Consider the following 18,612-nt stretch of genomic DNA (forward strand, 5'->3'; position numbering starts at 1 on the left):
TTTGGCCAGTGCTGACATGGAATGCAAAACACCCTACTGGATCAACTGGTAACCATGAAGCAGGGTTGCCACGCTAATGGGCACTACTGGAAACTGCGAGGGCAAATGTCCAAAAAGCTCATTTTTGAAATCAGTGGCATTTGAAACAGCCGGTGTCACCGAATAGACTGAAATATCGATGCAGACCCCAAGAGCTTTGGATTTACAGCTCGTCTGTCTCCTTGCTGTGATAGAGTGGAAGAGTTCATTTCTCTGAGTGCTGCTGAGTCACAGATGCCAGGCATCATGTTGACTTGTAGCTTTACCAGAAGAGAGAGAGAGAGCAGGTGAGAGAGTGAGAGAGAGAGAGAGACTATTTGAAATTTTACCCAAATTTTGGATTGTTGTAAAAAATAAATTTCGAATCAGGTGCAACCCCCTCAGCTATGTTGAAGGAAAATCTAACACTTGACCACAGGAAAAATGGAAAGAGCGCAGAACTTGAATGGAGTAGAAGAGTCATTGCCGTGGTCAGTAAGCATGCAGCATGCTTGTACCAAGATCTAATAATGCTGGCGATTGGCTGTCTAATGTTACACATTGTAGAGGCATGCAGGAAAAACACTACATCACACCCAGAGACGTTATAAAACATTACCATCTGGGTTTAATTTGTTTTAATTTAGGTTTGAACCACTAAACTCTGAATGAACTAAACAAGATTAGTTTTTAATTGTGTAATATCTCTGCTTTTTTTAAACTCTGGATTTTTGCTGAAGTCTGATTAGAACGAATCTAAGGATTAGTTAATTAGTTAGTCCAAGTCTTTTTTATGGATTCCAGTTTATTTAGATGCACAAGCGATGCTGTTCATGTCCCACTCCAGCCAGTAAGCCAAAATGCATTGAAACAAACAGAGGGAGACATGTTACGACCTGCCGGAGCTGCTGCAGACTTTTAGCCGGTGAGAAGTGTGAGTGCAGTGTGACGCACTGACTGCTGGTTGCACTCTGGAGTGATGTGCACTACAGTCTGGTGTTTTTTCACACCAGTCCTTTGGGCCTCTCAAAGGTGTAGCCGCTCAGTGTAGAGGACACACACACACACACACACACACACAGACAAAGTGAGCCCGCTCCTTCTCTGTCTCTTGGCAACTGGTCGAAACACTCATCAGCATCATCATACTTCCACCCACTCTCTTTGTGTGTCTCTCTCTCAGTTCATCCTCATTGAAATGTGTCTTTATTGACTCCTCTTACACCCCCAACTCCTGTCTCCCTGACCAATTTTGTGTGTGTGTGTGTGTGTGTGTGTTTGACCTGCAGGTGAAGCGTTCGTTTGGCCTGTGCAACCTTCAGCTGACCTATTTCGATGAGGAGAATGAGGAGGTGAGAGACTGAGCTGTCATAATCAAACCTCTGTGTTTGTTACCAGACTAAAAGTGTGATACATGACACGCCGAGTATTTTCAGGCATTTCTCCAGGCAACTCATTTATTTCCACACTGACTTTGTCTCATTTGTAACTCCCCATGTCTGGTGAATGAAACACGGGATGTTTACATCACAACAAAATGCTTCTCATGTGGATTTTATTCATTATAATCACTTTATTAACTATAGTGGAACTGACGGCCGCTAACACATTTCACATGTTTATTAATTGTCCCTATAACTACAAAAAAAAAAATTCACATTGAGAAGTTACTGACTAAATGCCAGTAAACAAGATAATCTGCATGTCTTTCCCTTTGATCTTACAGGTGTCCATTAACAGCCAAGGTTAGTAAACATTAAGGGTTTGGAGCAAATAATGAACTTGTTTGAATTGAAATTGAATTGTGTATTAATCTTGTAACTGTTAAAATGACCGTTTCTTTCTCCATCCCAGCGGAATATGAGGAGGCGCTGAAGGTAGGTTGACTTGAACTTCGCCACCATCCACACTTATGTAATTACAGAGACAAATTAAGTTTTAGCACCACATTACATTGCCTGGGTTCAGTATTACTCTTTGGCGTCCTTGACATACACACAACAGGAATTTTAGAGCTTTCTTGCTGTATAATACTGCATGTTATTAACAGTTTTATCGTATGCAATGCAAAGAAAGAATTTGATTGAATTGCCGGTATAACGGGTCAACTTTCATTTGTCCTTGTCATTTCTTGATGTTTTTCAAGAAGCGAGCAGCACATTAGCTCATAGACAGTGGTATTTCAGCTGAATGTGTTGAATCAAATTGTAACTCCTTTTTTTTAAACATCTATCTTATTGAACCATTTTTGCGAGACTAACCCATTAATCTGTGTTGTATTTCCCAGAGTGCAGCGAGGCAGGGCAACCGCCTGCACATGAACGTGTATGAGACCCGTGGCCAGCCGGCAAGGGTTCCCACCACGAAGGCCAGTGGAACCGAGCCCAAAAGAGGCTTCAGACCCCCGCAACACTGCCCTGCTCTGGCCCAAGTGGTCAGTCGTAAGGTCCAGGCTGCTGTCCCCGAACAGGGCATGGTGAGGACCCACCACACAGGGAGTTCTACTCTCTTATTTACGCTGTGGTCCATTGTGCTCGGAAGCTTCAAGGTTCCAAGTCATGGTATCCAAGTTCCGACGTAAATACATTCCAGTGAAAACCCTGGAAAAATAATGGAGGTGCATAGTCAGAGTGCTTGTTATGAATTTGACAAGTGTCTGACTCACACATGCGATATCTTAAACACTGGTGGGTGGATTTTGACAGAACTTTAGACAAAGGATGATGAATCTTTAAAATTACACTGATTGGCCCAAAGGTTTTGTTAGCTACATCATTTATTCACTTGTTCGTCTGCGTGTGGTGCTTGACACATCAGACGGCAGCGGTCGGATTTTATTGAACCTTGGGGAACAATGCATCTCAAGACTCTGTTGTGGCATTTCAGAATGACACTGATTGATCCAAAAAGGTGCTGCATTTTTTCCTTGTTTGTCCATGTGTCACCGATAATGTTTTTAGGCAGTGCTGATTGCGTTTTGACAATGCTGGGAGTGATGCATCTCACCACTGCATTTTAACATTGTAAATTACACTAATTAAGTTGGTGGAATGTTATTTGCATGTTTTTTGTTCTTTTCCATAGAGTGATTTTAATGAACAAGGTTAGGTTAGGCAATGATAGTCCACCTCACTACCACCCGCACTACCTCATCTCCAGGTTTGGTAGCGCGGGTGGTTTTGAAGGTAAAGTCCAAAAGAAAAGGCACTGACCCACATTCGTGACTTATCTGCCACCTCTCCGAAGGACAGCATGCCTTGGCTCAGGACCTGAATTCATGTGAAATCATGTGGCAGTTCCTGTCAGCCCAGTACAGGGGTTGTAGGAACTGTCGGACTTGGTCCAGCTGTATGGAATCACCCCCTCAGCTTCGTCTTGGATATGTGAAGATATGTGACGGATCTAGTGTAGCACATCCAGGCTTCCAGTCTTCCCAGGTTGTACTTGGGTTCCTTCATACTACCGGAGCCAATGTGTGATCTTTTTTTAAACAGTCTGGAATAACCATAAGAAACAGAGTTGTCACAAGGTGCTTTACAGAAAACAATTCAAAAACTGAATACTTAATATTTGATTAAAGTACTGAAGGGGAGGACACTTTCACCTGCATGTACATTACAGTGTGGATCGGGCCTCATATGTTTGTCCAAACCCGACCTAAGCTGGAGATTTTGCTTGTCCTCCATCTCTAGGTTATATTTACCACCTGAAGTTGCCAACACAAATCCGAATATAATTTCTAAATTTTTGTCCGAACCTGGCCCAACTTTTCGGGTCCTGGTGGGTCCTGATGGTCCTGAGTCGGGTATCCACACTCTAATGTACATGCATAGAAACAATGTGTCCAACTTTTGTGCTATTATTGTTCAGAAGTCTAAGATTTGACATCTAAGGCAGCTCTTGCACTTTGTTCTTAGCAGGCAGAAGGTCTAAATTCTAGTTCAAGGGGGAAAAAAATCACAGGACATGAAAGATGACTGCATTTTAAAATGCTCTCTGATGCATATTATTTGTCTGTCTACCTGTGCCTCGTCCAACAGCTCGGAAAGCATTGATTATGTGCTGGTCTTGGCTGGCAGAGCACATATAACAGACAGAGAAAAGAGCAGCAACTCCTGCTATGGAAAAGGAAAAGAGCACATAATAGACGGGCTGGCCTCAGCCAGGCAGAGAGGGCTGATGTTTGTTCGTAGGCTGGCTTGTTCTCTCTCTTGATGCATCAAAATCAATAAAGTGCTTAAAATACCATCGCTGTTTGCCTCTGCACCGTCCAGAGACTTTAAGACTTCAGCACGGTGGTGGTGGTGGTGTTATTGTAATTTTCTGACAATGATAGCTATGGAATGAAGCTGTTGATGAAATATTGTTATAATTTAAAGCTTTGGTCTGTTTAGCGTAGCATTTGCTATAAGTGTGAGTAAATGGACATACAGAAACCGCTCTCTCATATTATTTATGTCATTCTTTTCCCAAGGTAATCATGAAGGAATTAAAAGGAACAAAAGAAGAAGACAAGACTCCTCCTGCCTGGTTCACCTCCTATATGGAGAAGGTTAGTGTGGTGTAATGGAGATGATGATGTCTTTCAACAAACATGTTGTTTTCCCTAAGAGAACTAGAATACATGTCCATACTATGAATTGAGGTCAGTAGCAGCAATGTAAACATAGAGTAATAATCTGACTTTTTCATACAAGAAATGGCTGTCTGCTACTCTCTGTCACTAATCCCTTGTTTGTCTCTCCTTTCTGCTCCCTTGCCACCACCTCCCCCTTTCTCTCTTTCATCTTCCTCCTCTCCATTGCACTTGTTTTTCGTGCTTTCCTGCCTCTGCTTTCATCTTCTTTACCTCCTCAGTTCAAGGACCAGGTAGTTAGGGAGGCAGTGGAGAAGATCTGCCGGGAGTTCTCCGGCCAGTGCTGCATCCACAAGCCTCTGGGTGGAGGATCAGGTGGAGGAGGAGGAGGAGGCGGCAGAGGGGAGGCAGCAGGAGGAGCAGAGGCCCAGCAGGTCCCGGAGGTGTCATCCTCCACACTGCCCGGAGCTCCCTCCTCCTCCTCCACCCCGCCCTGTTCCTCCTGCAGGGGCCAGACCACCGGAGGAGGCTACCAGTGCAGGTAAGTGACATCGCAGGCTAAGTGGTGAATTTTAAGTTGGCTCTAGAGAGTAGTCAAGAAAAAAAGACGAGAAATATTCGATGAGGGGAAATGTTTCCTGAACTTTGTCCATTTTCTAGTCTCTCACCTCCAACACTAAACTGTGTTTATTTTTTCAGCAGGGGAGTGTAAAGATTTTGAGTTTGGCATTTTCATTTTGTAACAAACATCGTAGCAAACTTCACAGGTGTTACATGTTTGTTTTTTCATCTCTGTAAGTGAAGTAGTGCCATATTTTTCTCCTGGAACCAGTTTTTCATCCAGTTTTGATGAAGTGGGATTTCTGTATTCCAAGTCCTTCCTCATAATCTTCTTCTCCTTCTACTTCAACTGGTTCTTCTGCTTCTTATTCTACTTCCTCTTCAGACTATTCCAGTCCACTCATATGCATCTGATTGAGTCAATATTGAAATGGAATATGGGCTTACAGAGCACATATAGTGAATGCATTGAAAGATTGAACTAGTATTGATGTCAGTTGTCAGTTGATGACAACACTATGTATGTGAAGAATTTTATAGCTTTGGCCATTAAATTTAAACTTGTGGTCTTTAATTTTTTTTCTCAAAGACTAGATGTTGATAAAGTCTATCCAAAAATCTACAATACCTTGTCACACTAAAGAGATAAAAAGATATAGAAAACTTTGGGATAAAAATTCCCCCAAAAAATGTACGGCCAATTTTGGCCTGGAAGCTTCACAATGGGAAACCTTATCTCCATCGTGGCAGAGGGGAAATGAACAGCAGAAAACATGATGTACAAAAGAAACAATACAGATAAGCATAGTTAGTTTCTGTTTACTAGAGCAGTGTGACCCAGCTGCTTTCTCTTTCCCTTTCTGTCTGATTTTTTTTATAAAGCCATGGACACATCTTGAATTGCACAGTAACTGTCAGTACACAGACTCTTTCTGTACACGGTGATCGGGACAGTTAGGTTTTATACATTTCTAGTGTTAAAGGTTTTTTAAGGACTACCTACTACACTTTGCAAAGACGGTAGGTGAATTTGAATCAGCTTTGCTTTTTTCTGCTCTTGTTCTCTTCAATGTCTGTATGCACTGTCTACTTTTCCTATTAAATATCTGTCTGTTTGTCTGTCTGTCTCCCTATCTGCCTGTCTGGCTGTCTATCTACCCTGTATTGCGGTAAATGCAAGACAGTTAAATTTATCATACTGTAGTGTCAGTTCTGTAGGTAGCTGATAACTCTCTTTCCTATCTTTCCTCCATCTGTCCTCTCATCTCTCTCCCCTCTGTTTTCTCTCCTTCCTCAGTGTGTGTACGTCCTGCACTCTGTGTGAGCCCTGCAGTTTCTCTCATGATCCCAGTCACAACCTGGTAAGAGCCCGGACCCCTCTGTCCATTCCGGAGCACGGATCACCTGCTCCGGACCATAGCAGGTAGGACACCAAATGTTCACTTTAATCTTGCTTTACTGTCTTAGGTTTCCCAAACAGGGATTAAAGCTGATTAAACCACAGACTAAAATGTCCTTCTAAAGTGCAGTAATTCTAAATCACCTTCTTCTCTTTTCGTATCTGCCTTGTTTGGTTTTAATTGAATCCCTTTGCTTTTAATTTTTTACTGTAATACTTGACAAAAACTGGAGCAGCTTATTTCTTACCAAGTAGCATTAGGGCCTATGGGAAGTATATAGGTAAGGCTAAGCATCCTGATCATGAATATAATTAAGATCTAATTGAAATCATATTCAAGCATATTCACCTGGCTTTAAGCACACATCCTGCGTAGTACGAGTCATGTCCAAATCCCAACTGTGTTGTGTTTGCAAAAAAACAAAATGCTCCCATATTTTTGCCTTCAGTTTTGCCGGTGGTGGAGGGACTTTCTCCTCCTTCATGTTTGCATGTTGCTTTGAAATGAGACTTGCTGCCACCTGTTGACTCGTTTGTGCATCGTGCAATGAGTGCCTTTATGAGTGGATTTTCAAGACTGCTGTCAAGGCACTCACTGCTGTATCGATACTGGACCATCTGTAGTGATACATGCATGAGCACAGAGTTTGTCACGATGTATCACTATATCAGTTGTTTTTATCTCAACCTTAAACATAACACCTCCAAAAGATATCTCTGATCCAATGGAAAAAACTGGGTCCATAACAGCAAAATGTGATCAAAAGTTCTGTTTAAAAAGTTTTAAAAAGTGAGTGCTTGATACAAATATAATATAAAGTCCCTTTTGAGTTTGCACTGAAATGATTCAGACTTGCATGGCACAGATCCTGCATATAATGTTCTTTCTTTCTTACATCTAGTATTTTCAAGTAGATATACTGTTAATTTCAGTCCTTGTCTTTGCCTTCATCTTCATCTCGGCATGTTTGCATCAGGTTCTACAGGCGAGGTGACCGCAGCTTCCGGAAAGCGGAGAAGCAGCGGCTCAAAGCGGAGAAACGCCAGTTAAAGGCCGAGGTCAAAGAGATCAGGAAGCAGCTGAGGATGGAGAGGAGGGGTTTACAGTGGAGCTCCTCCCACCGTGACGGAAGCTCCTCCCCTGTCCTGCTGCAGCCCCGTGCCACCCAGCACAACAGCCCCGAGTAAGTTATTGGGAAAAATAATAATTTCATATTTACTCGCATGTGTCTCTGTGTCTCAATGGATGAAGCATAATGCCAACATTGCAAAAGGTCAGGGGGATTCTACTAGTAGTAGTAGTGGTTAAATGTGATGACATATATGTGCTAAGGGTTTTATGTCAGACAGTACAAACGATAAACAATACGGCAAACAGTTGATTGGGACACAGGTTTTGCGTTACATTACATTTCACATTTGCTTTCAGATTACATCTTTGAAAGAACAACTTGCAGTGTTTGTTTTGGTAGTAATTCAGAGTATTTGCAGGGTGGGTAATTCTGTGATGATAGCACTGTATAGAGCAGTGTTTCCCAAACTTTTTTTCTGGGGACTCATTTTTTAAAAATGACAAACCACTGCGACCCAAATCACAATGTAGGCTTTATCTATAAATCACAAGAGCGAACTTGTACATAAATTGCCATTTCTGGCCATTTTTAGTGCCATTTCCACATCACCTCATCTTGAATAGGTAAAAGCCATATTTCAAAAAATAGTCTTTGTATGGCCTTGCCACAGATTTTCTCTTCTTAGTGGGAGGCTCATCACCTGATTCCCCAACGCCTGTGCCGTCACTTGCGGGCTGAATGAGACCAGTTGCAGGGTTGACTTCACCCTCAGGCTGGCCTCCATCACGGACGGTAGTTTGGCTAGCAGTGTCAGTGTGTCAGTCTGGTCTTTTTTCTGTTTTGTTTTCCCCGCCGAGGTCAGTGCACGTTCAGCTTTACCCCGGCTTCCCTCGGATGTGGTAGTTTGGGTAGTAGTGTCTTTATCCGGGGCTCTCTTTTTGATCAGCCAAGCATCCATTGTGGCTGGCTGCGCACGAATTACGGCGAAAATATGGCAGAAACACACTATTGGTGATCTGAGCGGAAAGTGCGAGTATGGTTTAAAAAAAATAATTAAAAAAATAACAACAAGCTCCCTCATGTGGCTAAAAGGTGTACTGCAGATATAGATCTTAAATAGGCTAGACTGGACATGGAAGAAATACTACAAATTTATTTGGCGACCCAAATAAAATCTCATGTGACCCACATGTGGGTCGCGACCCAGTATTTGGGAAACACTGGTATAGAGTATTAATGCAGGCACACACACCTTTCCTTTCAAGTTCATTGCTGTAATTGAGCTCTTCCTTCCTCTTGGCCCAGGCGTCCGAAGCGTCCCTGTCCACTGGTGGTCCCAGCCATGACGGCTGTGTTTCTGGATGAAAACCTCCCTGATGGAACCAGGCTCCGACCTGGGACCAAGTTCATAAAGTACTGGAAGATGAGGAACACTGGAACCATCAGCTGGAGCGCTGATACTAAGGTAAAGCACTCTGCTGTATCCTAATCTACTGTGTAATAGAGGATTACAAACTGTTAATGCTCTCACTTTTTAAATAATGATAATACCTATAATAACTTTATCTATGTAGTACTTTTCTCATCAATAATACAAAGTGCTTCTACAAAGATGAAAAGACACAAGTGAAAAGGGTATTAAAAAAAAATAAATTGAGCACAGTTATCCTTGGGAGTATAACTTATGACTTATGACCTTCGTACTTTGCACTGATTTGTAACTATTTGACTTTGCCGTGTTTTCCCTGTATAGTTGAAGTTCATGTGGGGGAACCTGGCAGTGGGATCTGGGGACCGTTGGAGAGAAGTGTCCGTTCCCTTTCTCCAGCCAGGACAGGTCAGATGACATGATTAGACTTTAAGTTTTACTTTTATTCTGCTGTTGGAAAAGTCCCTCAAACCACACCCTCCCAGGCCTGCAGGCACCAATCGCAGCTCTTCCTGTGTGTCCAGGTTGGCGTGGTGAGTGTGGCGCTGTGTGCTCCCGGTGTGGAGGGATCCTACACGTCCCACTGGCGTCTGGCCCATGGTGGGGAGCAGTTCGGGCCGAGGGTCTGGTGCAGCATCGTGGTCGACCCCCTGGCTCCAGCCGCCATGATGGCTGATGGGATTCTGGTGTCCCCCTGTGTCACACCGCAGGTAAGAGTGAATGGAAGAATGAATGAAAACCACAGTTTGACCATGGAACAGGCCATGGTATTCTTGCTTTCAATCATCCATCCATCCTGTCAACACAAGTATTCCATGATTTCACACACGGATGTAAGTAATAAACAGGGTTCCAAGAGTCATGGAATTTATGGAAAGTCCAAAAAGGCTCTTCTAGACATGGAAAGTCAGGAAATTTGATATATTATTAGAACAAATCATGGAATAACACGGAATTGGCCTTAATTTAAAACAAACAAACAAACAAAAAACAGTAACTAGTTGTTCACCAAATGTTAAAATAGTATAGATAAAATTTTGATTAAGGAAAAATACATGTTTATATAGAGCATGGCATTCCAACATTTTAGGACATTCTAGTTATGGAAAGAAGTGGAAAAAGTCAGGAGATTTTACAATTATCCTAGCACGGGACAAACTAAACAGGATACTCAAGAATAATCACAGTGCATGAATACATTCACATATATGTACAAATGAATAAATAAACAATGCAAACAGGGTGGAAAGTCGTCTGTTTCACACTTGGGATGTGCCTTTAACTCTAAATGAAATTACTGGGTGACATGACTGAAGACTGGGGCAGGGACTATGGACTGGGCTCTGTCTACCCAGCCATTGCGCACAATTTTGGGGCCTCTGTTGACCTGTTTTGAACAAAACCTCGGGGAATGATGGTTTTTGACTGTAGGGTCTGGCATTTGTAACCTAAAAATGAGCAGCCCATCGCCAGGCCAGTGCAGCCCGAAGCTTCACGCTCAGTGTGTCAAATTTCATGAACGTTTGGGAATTGAACACTTCCATATTGGCCCAGAACCAAAGGTTTCAAGAAGCAATGTGTCAGACACAAATGACAATTAAAAAAATACACTCAGGCTGACTTGCGCCAATTTTGGGAGACATCCTAGTCTGCTCACTGTTAACTTGTTTAATATTATGCTCTTCTATCTACAGGGCAAAAACCCAGTGGCTAAGGATGGAAAAGCTACTGCAGCTTCTAGGGACCAACCTCTGTTGTCAGTGGACCAAGAGGAATACTACATTCCATCTGTTGACCTGCTCACTGCACAGGTAATGTACTTTTACTCTGCAAAAAAATCTCCCCACAAATCTGTCAGTGCGATGAGATAATCCCAAGTGGGATTATCACCTCCCATTGGTAGATTGTTTTACTCCTCTGAAGAAAACCAAAAAAGTTCCATATAGCTTGCAATACTTTTCATTGCCATTAGATGTCAATCTTAGTGAGCTACAAATCCTGATGTATTTGCTTTTCTCTCTCTCTCTCTCTCTCTCTCTCTCTCTCTCTCTCTCTCTCTCTCTTTCTCTCTCACTCCCACACTCTCTCTGTTGTTGTATATTTCTTAGGATCTGCTGTCTTTTGAGTTGCTGGACATCAACATAGTCCAGGAGTTGGAGAGTGTACCAAACAACACCCCTGCCGGTACAGTAACACTTACAGCTTCAAGCCAACATTGCCATGCCTAAGCAGTAGCTTCAGTGACTCATCCTTTAACTTCCAGAAATATCCATTTTTTTCAAATGTCAGCAGCATTCAGAGCAAGAAATAGTTTCTCATTTCCCATTACTTTGGGTCCCTCACAAAGCCCTAAAGGTTCATGCTTTCATTTATTTATTTATTTATTTTATTAAATGGAAGTGTCAGTTTCACCACAGCCAGACTGGAGATGTGGTTGCATGTGTCTCCATCCTCTGTAAGAAAAAAACCTCTGTGCCACATTTAGATTTAGATTTCCACCACTGAACAATAAAACTCCATCATATCAGAGGAGCATGACACTGAATCACTGATGACCACTTTTCAACAAACACTCAATACTGACCCCACATATATGACATTTTACGTACTGGTGTAACTGTGGAGACCTGACTGACCTCAAAAGTTTTACTGTCTCTATCCATCCGTGTTTTTTCCGTGCAGATATGACCCCCTGCATGTCCCCTCTGCCCCATGATGGCCACCTGCATGACAAGAGCAGCCCGTCTCTGGGGCTGATCCAGGAGGAGACTGAGGTTGTCACTAGCATTATGGGTAATGCAGTTCCCCAGATTTTTTTTTTTTTTACATTTTTCATTGTGTTTTCATCATTTGTGCCGATATGTATGACACAGATGCAGGCTGTGGTGTACTGAGTGACAGGTTAACATGCTCATGCTGCCTCCACTCCCTCTCCTCAGACGTACCCCAGGGGTCAGGCTCTGGAGCAGAAGGGGGTGGAGTCCCGGCCCAGGAGGAAGGGCAGGATGACATTAGCGGGACTCAGTTTGTTTGTGAGACTGTAATTCGCTCCCTGACCCTGGAGGAGGCCCCTGACCACGCCCCCCTGAGAGGGCCCCGCCTAGGGACAGGTATCAGTCAGTAATGTACAACGCCATACCAGGAATTCTGCTGCTTTTCATCTGCTTTACTGTGCACAATCAGACATCATGTTCCTCCTGCTCTTTTTCTCATCCAGTCCTGTTTAACCATTTTTTTTTCTTTATTTTGGTTTTTAATAGCCATTAAAGTGCAATTCCAGGTAGCACTGAAAAGTTATTGGCTCTCTTAGTAAAAAAAAAACAAAAAAAAAATGCTGATAAAATTAGTCTTGAAACTTTTTAGAAGAGAAAGTACACACACACTGCATTCAAGGTGCATGCATTTTTTAACACTAATGCTGTGACATTTCAAGCTCCTTGCTGCATAGCAGATTGTGTATTCATGCGCCTTAGTATCAAATTTGTGTGTGTGGATTCCACTATCTCCACTGCACCAGGATAACACCACTGCAAAGCATTTGTGATTCTCACACCCTGCTCCCTGCTTCCCCCCAGTGGTGCGCCCTGCTGCTCAGGGTGGCTCCGCCTCTTCCTGCGCGAAGAGCAAAGCAGTGAAAATGGACAAGAGCCCAGACAGCAGCCCGAGCAGCTCCGGCTCTCCCCTGAAACCACCAGCCACCCTGAAGGCTTCTCTCCCAGCCCCACTGAAGGCCTCGCTGCCGGCTCCTCTGTCGGTGGCTGCGGCCCCGGGGCCTAGCTCGGCCCCAGCCCTGGCCCAGGCCCCACTCTCTGCTCCACCCAGGGCCTCCACGCTGCAGGAGCACAGGCTCACAGGTGACTTTATCTTCACATTTTACAACAATGTGGCCTGGTAGAGACTTTGTGAGTTTGATTCCTGCAGCAACTGAAGTGCCTTAGACCTTGATGAGACTGCCAGCCCAAATCTATTTTTTGCCATATTGTATCCAGATTGACTGGACAGTCAAAAAACAAATTTTTGCAAATTAGATCCACATTTGGAAGTGGCTCGAAATGCGAAATCAATCACATTTCCACAGATGGGTGTCAGTCTGGATGCTCTGGCCTCTCTTATCAAATTTCAAACTGTCTTTTGCATCACTCGCAATGCAACACACACACAAGATCATAGCCAGCGTGACAGAAGTACACCAGAGCAGCTGAGCAGCAGCACGAGGTATACTAGCCTCCTCCGTTGCTGAGTTTGGGTAGTGTGATGGACGAATTCTGCACTGCAACTCACAGCACTGTTGTTTGTAGGGCGACATGATGGATCTCCATTTCTCATGTTTCTGTTTTGGAAAGTCATGTCACCAGCAAACATAGTAGCTCACAGCAACGTCGTTACCACCGCAGCCCATGCAGTTAGGTTTTTGATGTCTGGACACACAAATCTGATCTGATCTCTTGCAAGTAACAGTGCAGAGAGTCTGTCGTAAAGATCTGATTTGAAATCTGATTTGCCTGTAGTCTGAACAAGGCCAAAGTGTCCTTGACAGAGACACTGAACACCTCCACTTGTTCTGTGGCCAGACAAACAGTTGATGGATGACAACATGCGGTATTTAGGGTTTTTGTATTGCTTTGGATGCAAGAAACAAAGAACATTGAAGTCAGTATTCAAAAAGTGTGAAAAAGTAGCACATCCGAAACTTGTCAAGTGAAATTACACTGACATACATTCTGCTGAAGTGCAATCTTCTCTTCCAGTCAACACTGAAGTCAGTGTCATGATCAGTGAAACATGCAGTTTGTATGCAGGTTGCTTGACACCAGATGAAATGGGCCGTTGTTTTTGTCATCATTAATGACGCATTAATAGTTGATGCGTTTGTCTGTGTGTGTTTCACAGTAATAGCAACAGGATCAATTACACAGAAGATACTGTATTTGCTAAACATATGCATAAGGACTTTGACTGATGGTTAGCCAACTATTCTGGTCCTGATTAAAACTGATACTCTATTGATTCTGACTGAAACTGATAAACCACAACGAGCACAAGTGAAAGCTGAGGACATAAATCTTCTCAGCTTAGCTTTTATTCAGAGCAGCTTTTGGCCCCAACTTTATCTTTTTTTTTTTACTCATGTAGCTCAAAAAAAGATGAGTTTACATGCAGCAGCTTGCAAAACAAGATCAAAGTCTATACATTTTGCCTGAAAGCGATGCCTCTGTGAACCTGAGTCAAACTTATCAGCTGATCCCGACACAGATGAGGGCGTGGAGTCGGACATCGAGAGCATCTGCGTAGACGCCAGGAGGAAGGATGGCGGGGAAGATGAAGAGGAGGAGGAGAAGGAGAAAGAGGGAGAGGAGAAGAGAGAGGGGAGGAGTCGCTCTTCCTCGGCCTCCTCGGAGGACTACATCATCATCCTCCCCGATTGCTTTGACACCAGCCGGCCACTAGGGGAGTCCATGTACAGGTGTGCACACTTTTTAAAGTGCATATGAAATAAAAACTTACCTGTTACCTAAATGTCCATGTCAGCCTACACCTATTGGACAATGTATCTTTAGTGATTCCCTCATTAGGCATAGATTAAAAAAAATCAGCCAATAATTTGTTGTGTAAGCTGTGGCCCTGGTTCCATTTGATAGTCACTGTACTCTTGTCTTGTCTGCACGTTTTAGCATGAAAAGCCTCAGCTCACTGGACCAGTTTTTGTCATAGGTAGTGATAGTACTGTTTACTAGCTACCTAGTAAAAAGTCTAATTTAGCAAAGCACCCAATGTTAATGTGAACATGCAGCTACAAGGCAGCACTAATGCTAACTTCTACAAGCTCAAGTACAAATTGAAAGTGGCAGCAACAGGACAACGATTGCTGAGTATGGCCAGCTAACTAGCTAACAACCCACCTCTACCTAAGCAGCAGTAAAGATGAGTGTGTAGTCCTAAATTGCGCTGTCACACACTTAAAAATGCAATTAGCTGCTGATATGTTTTTTTTTTTTTTTTTTTTTTTTTTTTTTGAAAGCAGAATTTATTGTAACCTGTAAAGAACCAGGCTGGAACAATGTTGATTAATTGATCAGTTGACTTACAGAGGGTGTTGTAATTGCAATTATTAATTGATTGTGCATTTATCAAGTACAAATACCCAACATTTATTGAATTCAGCTTGATTCCAAGATCACTATAATGCTCAGATTGTCTTACTTTGCTCTTATCATCATAGAATTTTAGTTATTTGTCTGCTGGTCAGAATAAGGAAGCTTTTGCAAGACATCACTTTGGGCTCTGATCACTTCCTATGAGCATCGGTCATTATTTTTGACACTATAAACTAAATGATTAATTCACAAATAAAAAAAAAAAAAAAACAATCAGCAGGTTAATTGACAGTGAAAATAATGACTGTAATCAGTAGTTGCAGCCCAAGTAAGCATTGAACTGTCCAGTGGGAGTATGCACAAGTGGGGCAGTGGTTTAAATAATCTCTCTCTCCCTCCCCTCTCGCTCTCTTGTCTCTGTCTTCCTCTCCCCATTGCAGTTCAGCCCTGTCCCAGCCCGGCGACGTTCCCGCTGATAGCCCCAACGACCCAGAAGCCCCCTCTGCTGGCTGCCTGGGCTGCAGCAGGCTGGAGGGTGAGCCAGGGGAGGGAGGGGAGAGTGGGGCCGCCGCAGGGAGCAGCAGTGCCAACGACATGCTGTGCACCTCCCAGACGCTGGACGACGAGCCGCTGACACCTGAAGTGGTGGCACCACCTAAAGCCATCCTCACACCCAGGTCAGTGAGCTGATGAAGACACGCCGGTGATGGATCTGCAGCGTGATGAGCACTGGCCTGGTTTTTACCTTGGACTTTACCCTTGTTAAAATCATGCTACCACGGGGTTTATATTTCTGAAAATTGTAGGGCATCCACAGATTCTTTATCAGTCTGAAAAAAAAACCCTAAATTGTCTAAACTTGAGGCCATAGGAGGTATTATAACATCTTAATACACTTATTTGAGGTGTTAATGTTTTTCAGTATGTAATATTTTTATCTGTTTTCAGTTTGATTCAGATATGATGATTGATTCTTTGCCTGGATTAAATATCACTAAATGCAGAGTTGAAAAGTGAGGCAAATGAAATGAGAACTGTGTGGTTTGAGCAAAAAATTTAAATAGGATCAGTAGTAATGTCAGTTTTTATTTAGAAAGAAGTCATCTTTATCGCCCACAGATGTGGAAATTTGCCTATTTTCTCATATTTGTCTTTTTCTCAAATTATCCATTTATGATTTTGGAAGTGTGATTAGCTATGTTCAAACAGCAACGTGCTTATTTCATTTCTTGAATTGCAACTGGTCTTAAGTCAAATTCCAGGTTGCATTAAAACAATTTTTTTTTTTTTTTAAATCCTAAAGATGCCTTTCTGAAGCGTGCTGAATTGTTCATTGTTCATTGTTTACTACAGTATACTGTCGTTTGTGTGGTTTGTTCAAGAATTAAATTTTGTGTTTATTGGTTCACAGTCCAGAGAGCAGTGGACAGACAGACAGCGACACTGCTGCTGCAGAGGAATCCAAACTGTACCAGACTGAGGATGGTAAACACACACACACACACACACACACACACACATACATTACACACAAACACACACACATCTTCTGAGTTAGGTGATAAGCCCTTTTTGTTATCCTGTACCAGAGGGTTTCTTCACTAAATGATTTAAACTGTTAGAGGCATCATGTGCTGCTGTGTAAAGCTGCCATGTGATGTTTGTTCCATGTCTGTGCTGCACATCTCTGCCTCTGTCTGCCTTTGTTTGTGTGTAATGGGAGCAAATCCTAGATACTGTAGGGTGAGATAAGATAAACTGTGTAATTTCCTGTGGAGAAAATGTGCTCTTGTAATGGTATATAGCTTGGACACAATAAAGTGCATATGACCTAATGTGATGGCTTATAATACTAGATGTAAACATTTATCTACAGCATTGTCCACAGTCTAATTCAGTCAGTTTTGTTTGTAATATATTAAACACAAAGTGAAAAGTTTGATGGAGTGGAGGATAAAATAGTGTGTGTGTGTGTGTGTGTGTGTGTGTGTGTGTGTGTGTGTGTGTGTGTGTCTCTGTGTGTGTTTTTCCCAGGATCTGTTTCTGGCAAAACCCAGACACATGATACTGAAGCTGCTGAAGGCACAGAAGAAGACAGCACTGAGGACCCCAGGTCTCATGCATACACACACACACACACACACACACACACACACACACACACACACATCCATGCATATATGTGCACATACCAGCTTCCATGCAGTGGCATGGAAGACAACAGCAGAATTACCAAACAGCGGAATTAACTTGAGAAACTACCACGTCAAAAAAAAAAAAAAAAAAAAAAAAAAAAATCAAAAAATTATAAAGCAAACTTATTAATGATCAGTTTTTATTAAGGTAAAATTATGTACTGCTGACTAACGCTATCTTATTAAGATCTATCATTTCAAACATGTATCATTTCATTTTAAAAAATCCAACTCTCAAGGAGACTTTATAAATGTCACTCAAACTAAAACACAAATCCCATGTATTTCTATCACATAAGTAGAGTTTAAAAAAAAAAAAAAAAAATTGGTCAGGACAGGAGTATCCAAAGACATTTTCCATCATTTTCTGTCAGTATTTTCTTATCAAATGCATTTTTATCTGCACAGTATATCTTTATTGGCAGAATTGAGGGCATTTTAACATTTGCCATTTCTGTTCAACCATTTTGGTCTATCAAAATGTATAACAATACTACAGTGGATTGAAAGCCAGCCGCTGTTTTCACATGGTGGATCTTACATTTGTGAATTAAACTTGACAGGCACCCCGGCATCACCGGCGGCCTGGTGAAAGGAGCTCTGTCAGTCGCAGCCTCGGCCTACAAGGCTCTGTTCACAGGACAAGGACCCACACAGGTGAGCACGCATGTTACTGTGAAACAGCTCTCTGTCTCTCACACTAATGTGGACAGCTGTGAAATGGCATAGATGTAATATGAAATCATAAACAGATGTAAAAATAGACCCCAACTTCAAGGCCCTGTTCACTGATCAAGGGCCTCAAACGAGAAAAGAGGAGACAGCAGCAGTATTTGCGGTGCAGACGCAGTACTGCAGTAAAAAGAAGTCTTCAGATGTCTTAAATTCACTTTTAAGAATATTTGGCCTCAGCATGAAAGAACATTTCATAGCCTTAAGACCAGACAGCATCTGGGATTTTAGATATTGTATCGTATTATGATGTGGCATAAGTGTTGTCTTTTCCTGGTCTTAAAGGCTGCTACTACTTTAAAGAGATGCAATTTTCTGAACTTATCAGACTGTGCAAACTTTTCTTATGTTTGTCTTTAGCTGTTTGGTCATCATTGCCACATTATTAATGATTGTTTCTCCAAAATCCTGTTTGTAAATGTCTTATGAAAGCACCAGTGGTCATCCCCACAATTTGTCATAATATTAATATTGAAATACCTGGACAAAAATATTGTGATATTTGATTTTGTCCATATCGCCTAGCCCTCTGTG

At 42.3% G+C, this 18,612-nt stretch overlaps 1 protein-coding gene across 1 annotated transcript in view; it reads left to right on the plus strand.

Moving 5' to 3' along the window:
• nbr1b (NBR1 autophagy cargo receptor b) overlaps positions 1 to 18,612 on the plus strand; it is a 28,094-nt gene that overhangs the window by 4,471 nt on the left and 5,011 nt on the right. Inside the window, exons 2-22 of the mRNA XM_030057599.1 lie at positions 1,308 to 1,370; positions 1,745 to 1,763; positions 1,873 to 1,895; positions 2,306 to 2,494; positions 4,493 to 4,570; positions 4,876 to 5,135; positions 6,453 to 6,578; positions 7,532 to 7,738; positions 8,933 to 9,092; positions 9,381 to 9,464; positions 9,581 to 9,766; positions 10,751 to 10,867; positions 11,165 to 11,240; positions 11,739 to 11,849; positions 11,996 to 12,166; positions 12,632 to 12,910; positions 14,310 to 14,520; positions 15,592 to 15,828; positions 16,563 to 16,636; positions 17,186 to 17,264; positions 17,910 to 18,003. Of these exons, the coding sequence (XP_029913459.1) occupies positions 1,308 to 1,370; positions 1,745 to 1,763; positions 1,873 to 1,895; positions 2,306 to 2,494; positions 4,493 to 4,570; positions 4,876 to 5,135; positions 6,453 to 6,578; positions 7,532 to 7,738; positions 8,933 to 9,092; positions 9,381 to 9,464; positions 9,581 to 9,766; positions 10,751 to 10,867; positions 11,165 to 11,240; positions 11,739 to 11,849; positions 11,996 to 12,166; positions 12,632 to 12,910; positions 14,310 to 14,520; positions 15,592 to 15,828; positions 16,563 to 16,636; positions 17,186 to 17,264; positions 17,910 to 18,003 (2,844 nt within the window). The remainder of the gene's footprint in view (positions 1 to 1,307; positions 1,371 to 1,744; positions 1,764 to 1,872; positions 1,896 to 2,305; positions 2,495 to 4,492; positions 4,571 to 4,875; positions 5,136 to 6,452; positions 6,579 to 7,531; positions 7,739 to 8,932; positions 9,093 to 9,380; positions 9,465 to 9,580; positions 9,767 to 10,750; positions 10,868 to 11,164; positions 11,241 to 11,738; positions 11,850 to 11,995; positions 12,167 to 12,631; positions 12,911 to 14,309; positions 14,521 to 15,591; positions 15,829 to 16,562; positions 16,637 to 17,185; positions 17,265 to 17,909; positions 18,004 to 18,612) is intronic.

Source organism: Myripristis murdjan, chromosome 8 (assembly GCF_902150065.1).
Source record: "Myripristis murdjan chromosome 8, fMyrMur1.1, whole genome shotgun sequence".
NCBI classification, from domain to species: Eukaryota; Metazoa; Chordata; class Actinopteri; order Holocentriformes; family Holocentridae; genus Myripristis; species Myripristis murdjan.